The 6,000-nt window shown below is 43.4% G+C and overlaps 1 protein-coding gene across 2 annotated transcripts in view; it reads right to left on the bottom strand.

Moving 5' to 3' along the window:
- Window positions 1-642: 642 nt before the first annotated feature.
- Socs6 (suppressor of cytokine signaling 6) overlaps window positions 643-6,000 on the bottom strand; it is a 28,144-nt gene continuing 22,786 nt past the window's right edge. For both annotated transcript variants that reach the window (XM_021659483.2, XM_021659484.2), the window contains exon 3: window positions 643-3,675. In XM_021659483.2, the coding sequence (XP_021515158.1) occupies window positions 1,947-3,548 (1,602 nt within the window). In that variant the 5' untranslated portion in view covers window positions 3,549-3,675 and the 3' untranslated portion in view covers window positions 643-1,946. The remainder of the gene's footprint in view (window positions 3,676-6,000) is intronic.

Raw genomic sequence — 6,000 nt, 5'->3', positions numbered from 1 at the left:
AATCTTGATACTTGGCACCACGAGAAAGAGTAGGAATCAAGCTGTGCTCATGTGAGGCACGTTGGGGACAGTTCTGAGACTTCTATAGCCATGATCTCGTCGACATATGCATGTGTTTGAAACATGAAGCCATCTGGACATTGATCATCAATACAATGACTATGTGACAACACCTGCCATCTGGTGTAGATGTGGGGACCTTTAACTTACCCAGACATAGCTTCAGTTGTTTAAAAATAAAGTAAAAAAAAAAAAAAAGTTAAGTGTCTTGCATTAATTTGATAAGAATCCTACAACTCTCCACTACTTCTTAATCCAATAGTGAATGCTTGTATTATTACAGTGTAGTCTATGCTCCAAGAGAAACACATCAGAAAATGAAATTCTTTGTAACAAGGTCCAACAAACATTCCATCAAAAGTACCTTGCTCCTTATAAGTCAAAATGCCATAACACTAACATGATGGCACTGTGCCTTTTCTTGTAATATCTCAATTCTGACCCTAGAAAAAGAGAAAAATGTAAAGATATAGATGTATTTGAATGACAAAGCCAGCAAGTTTGACCTAAGACCTTTACCCTTGTAATTTTTTTTAAAGCATGTGTAACTAGAAATACTTTTTGAATGGAGCAATCTTTAAATACTATCATATAATAGTTTAATAACACCATTTCAGAATTCTGAACTTGAAATCAACAGTCTATATTCCAAAATAACTTTTAAAAGCGGGACACATCATTCTCTAACACAATGATAAAAAGCTAGACATGCCAAACTATTTAAGAATTAGTTAAATTAAAATAAACCAAAATGCTACCTTTAAAGGGCAGTCACAAGGAGAAAACTGTATCTGTGTATCTAATATGGTTTTAGTTTTTCCCTTAAACAATGCATCACAACTTCCAATTACTTAACTGACATCATTCAGGGTTGTTGGTTTGGGGGTCGAACTGTCAAACCCATAACTTGTTATGATTATACAGAAAAAGATCCATCAACTTTAAAATAATTTTTCTATTCAAATCAGTTTACAACTTTATATAAACTTTAATGTAAGAAAATACAACTCATTTATGAAACTTGTTTTTTGTCAAGTTTATGGATGAAAGCATAGATAAAACATTTAATTGAACCCCCCCACACACACACACGCAACTCACAAGAAGCCAGGGTTATCTTACTTTCTAACAATGGTTTGGGCTTTATAGGGTTTACGTTATGCCAATTTATACCCGAGTTTAATGACAGAAAAGGCAACAATTTCTAAATTGGGTATATATTTGTTTACGATTTTTAATGTAAGGCCATTTATCAAAAAAGACAAACCACAAGATGAAAATGAAGGCAACAGAAAAATTCAACTTCTCACAACCAAAACAATTATCACATCTTTAAAAAATAATTTAGGAAAGTGTTGTACAAGATGTTGCAGATTTGCATTCCATTAATCAAGATTATATCAATTCATCATTCAACAAATCTTTTAAAGTGTGAGACTTAAAAAATCATTTTTCAGTGTATATGTAAATATGCTTTATCCCACACACGTTTATTCAACTGGGCCATTTAATGTCCTAGCAATTCATATTTCTTTAAGTTTCATTCAATTTTACTTAGGATTGAATACACATGAAATGTGCTTTAATGCATAAGAATCACAGTGGATAGCAGCAAAGGACTGGGGGGTGGGGCGTTAAGGAGAATCTGGTCATTCACATTGTGATTACTCTGCACATTAAGGAAAGATAACTCTCACTTCTAGACCCTCAAAACATCCCTTTCCAAGAACCAAAATAAACTCAAGACGCCTGGCAGACATATCCCCACCCCTGAACAAATAGATGACTCTTTCACACATAAAAACTAAAAGTTATGGCAGCAAAGACCTCAATGGCGAAGTAAGTCTGTAAACTGTACTCCAGTCTCGTTTCTGAACCCCAATCTCTCAGTAGTGCTTCTCCTGCAAATAATCCTTCATTTTGTTTGGCAAAGGCAGTTTCTGAATTAGGTCTATTCTGGTGTACTGACGTATAACGAAGCGACACAGATACTGCAGAGAGCGCACCTGCATGAACCGTGACACTGGATTGGTCAGTCTGACCGGGTAAGTCGCAGATCCAGGCAACCGAGACCTTGAATAACAAAACGCTCCATTTTCAGAGTCCCTGATTGAATGCTCAATTAAGTCAACTATAGATGTGTGCCCTTCCACATCTGGCTGTTCATAAAAGCTGAACCTGCCGTTCGAGTGCTCAATTCTAGTGTGAAGTGTTTTCCCATGGGAGCGAAAGCTCAGGCTTAGAAGGTAACGGTCATCAGAACTATCCCGAACAAGAAAAGACCCATCTGGCACGTTCGCCAGCTTCCCCTCTGCCTCCCAGCGTGTGATGGGGCCCCAGTACCAGCCCTGTTTTGCAAGCTTCTTCAGCTCCTCTGTGAGACTTGTAACAACCATCGGGCCACTACTCTGCACTGAGTCATAAACCCTCGAGACCCCTGGGGCAGAGTTAGGATCGAAGTTCAAATGGCAGCGAACGCTGTCAGCCATGTGCATGTCCTGGCCGGAGAGGCTGCCGAAGTTCCTTTGGATTGGGTTATTCTGCAGTGGAGGTAGCAATGGTGAGAGGGGAGGGGCGTCATCGTGACCTGCCCTAGGGCTCTGCAACACGACTCCTGCGGTGCCAATCAACAAGTCGTTTCCCGATGAATCCACAAGGATCTCTGGGCCTACCACCAGGTCCTGGTCCAGCTGACCGTCGTCTTCGGAGCAGGCGACACTGGCCCCTGGCAGGGGCACGGCCGACACCTCCATGGGAGAGGACGTATCCAGGCAGCAGCTGCGCGGCCCTTCCAGAGGGCACAGCCCGTCGTCTAAAGGCACGGTGTACTGAAGGTAGTCCTGAGACATGAGTCCGATAACTACAGGCACGTGTTCCTCCAGGTGGAGGCGCAGGTCCCCAGGGGAGCCGGGACTGCAGCGGGACTCCGGGCGCGGCTCTGGCTGCAGGTCCCGCAGCTCCCTGGGCTGCAGGTCCCGCAGCTCCTTGCGCACACCGTTGACTGGGCCGGGGCTGGCAGCATGCACCAGCGCCTTCACCCGCACCTCCATCTTGATGCACGTCTCCTCCGAGCTGGTGGGACGCAGCGGCCAGGGCGTTGGGCTGTAGTGGTGGCTGCGCAGTGATGTGGAGCGGATGGGCCGCGGGGCACGCACTTCTTTGAGGCCACCAGGCGCTGAGGCTGAGGAGAAGGAGTCCTCATCGGTGGGCGCAGTGCCGCCTTTGCCCTTGGCCTTCTGTTTGGCAGACAACCGCCTCTTCAAGGTGCCCATGAGGCTCTCGCTTTTGGACCTGCTCTTCCCTTTGTCGTCCTCACTGCCAAGGTCGCAGCTGGCCACATCTTTGCCATAGCAGCTCCCAAATAAGGAGTCATCTCTCACGAAGTCGCCAGCAAGGGACTGGGGCTGAACCACCATGAACTCGGCTTCGTCTTTGCTTTTACTCAGGTTGAAAGATTTCCTGAAGGTTTTCAGACTGATTTTCTTCATTGTGACTAGTTACCTAATCCAAATGGGTCAGTTCCTCTCTGGAGCAGATATTCTCAAACATCGGGAGTGATTTCAATGCCGCATGGGTGAATTCTGCCTAGCTTCAATTAACCTCTGGAACTATTTTCTGAAAAAGAAAAAAGTTTTTCAAAGCCTTTACACATTTTAGTTTCATATAAAATAAGAGAAATTTTAATTTTTTTGGCTTCAAAACAAAAGCAGCCACCTCTATCTTTAGGAAGGTTGCCCTGAACGTCAGAATAACTGCCTGCTGTATACTAAACACTGGGCCCTTTACTTACTCCTCATCTTTTGCTATATGCCAGGACCAGGTCTGTTCTACTGACAAGGTCTGAATCGCCTCCTCACTGCTGCCGTGGCCCAGGCAGAAGAAGCAACACCCAGATCTGGCACCACAATGTGCTGGAAGAACAAGGCCATACCTCACACACACACACAGGTACTGTGAGCATACCTACTGGGACACAGTCATTTATTTCCGTGGCCCTTCATTCTTCTGAAGCCAGAGCTCTTGGCCATCACAGGCACACTGCCTGACTGGAAGGAGAAAAATGCAGGCAAAGCTTACGCCATTCCACCCACAACCAAGCCAACTCAGTTAATTAGCAGAAGACACGGGTCTAAGTCTGTAAACATTTACTAACCCTACACACACAACACAGTGCAGTAACATGAACGCCAGAGGGTTAAGATCTAGAATGCTAGGGAGCTGGGGGAAGACAGATGTGCGAACAGTAAATTACAATACAAATCCGTCTGAAACACATTAGCAAAACAGGCGGGAGCTGACTGAAGGAAAGAATGTTAAGGCTTTAACTACAGATAGCAGGTGGTTGTGGTACAGACAAAATCGGCACGGAATCATGCCCATTAAAACATGGGAATTGGCACGGAATCATGCCCATTAAAACCACCGAGACCAGACAACCTATCGGAATAGCCATATCATCCCCACAAAAAGCAGCAGCCGCCGACGGTCTCACTGTCATAGGCTGGCTGTGAAGGACATAAAAATAGAATACCTGAAAGTATTTGGAGCACAAGCTACTTTCAACATGAAGCTCTGCCCCGAGGGGACTAAATACTGGTCTTTTCCCCCAGCACAGAGGCTAACTCCCAGCCGATTCTGATTCTGGTAGCTGATTCTGAGATGATCATTTCCAAGAGTCCTGCTTGCCACTATCACATATCTACACCACAGATGAGAAAAGCACTTGGCAGATACCTCGTTGAAAAACACTACCAATGCATATGCAAGTTGATTCTAATATTAAGGGGACAAGATCCAATCCTAGATATTAGAAAGTAGAAGCTCAATTAAGCCATATGTTTTTTTAAAAATCACTTTCCTGCATCTTCTAAGCAAAGATTACTCTAGATTTTTTTTAAAGAGTTATCTATTTTCCTGTTTGCACTTCCAAAAATATATGCCATCTTTTTATAGGATTACCATCTGTCTTGTGCCCAAGTAAGTGTTCTGAATCAATCTTGCCATTTTTCTAATTGCTAAGGATTAAGTTTACGAATACTTGAAATGGTTCAAGGAAAAAGGTTTTAGACGTTTAAAACAACAACAGCAGCAACTCTACAGGGCCAGTAAGACTGCCCAGCAGGTAAAGGCCTGCTGACCAGTTCAAGCTTTTGGTCCCAGTAGAAGGCAAAAACTACCTCCACACTGTCCCTTATTCACATACAAACAACTGTGGTACATACAAGCACATGCACAGACACACTACTGAATATGAAATATTTTTAAAAGAAAAATCCAGACAGAAAATAACAGCTACATGTTACAACTTTTGTTTTTTTAGACAAGGTCTTCTGTATATCAGCTGGCCTGGAACACGCTCTGTAGCCCAACCTTGAAGCTAAGCCCAGTGAGCCGCATGCCGCCACTTCCCCAGTGCTGTGACTACAAGTGCGGGCCAGCACCCAGGGCAGGGGCCACCACCCCTTTGTAAAAGGACAACTCCAGGTAGCCATGTGAACCGCTCATTTCTAACACTGAAGACACAAACTGGAGAGACATGTCAAACAATGACTTAAGTTAACACAGTAGCTGTTACTGTCATTTTACAGAAAAGACCCTAGGTCTCAGAAAATTAAACTCTGTCCAATGAAGCTAAATCACCTGCTCCTGGCAACAGTGGGCTCTTTCCCTGTTCCACACGCCCTGCATACAGGTCTCACCCTTTAACAGGGCTACTTAAACTTGCCACCTTCCGTGTTGTTATTCTCTTAATGGATCTTTAAAAATGCTGTTTGGGAATCACAAAATGATTTAATTACATGTTTTTTGTCTGTTGAATATTTTCCTATTAGAAACTAAAACCAAGTCTAAAAGTACTTAACTGTTTCCTTAAAAAAATTAATATGCTAATGTATTAACATACATCAGTTTCCTGAGAAAGAACTACACTTTGCAAATACT

This window comes from Meriones unguiculatus, chromosome 2, assembly GCF_030254825.1.
Source record: "Meriones unguiculatus strain TT.TT164.6M chromosome 2, Bangor_MerUng_6.1, whole genome shotgun sequence".
Classification (NCBI taxonomy): Eukaryota; Metazoa; Chordata; class Mammalia; order Rodentia; family Muridae; genus Meriones; species Meriones unguiculatus.
This window is presented reverse-complemented; position numbering and strand designations above follow the sequence as displayed.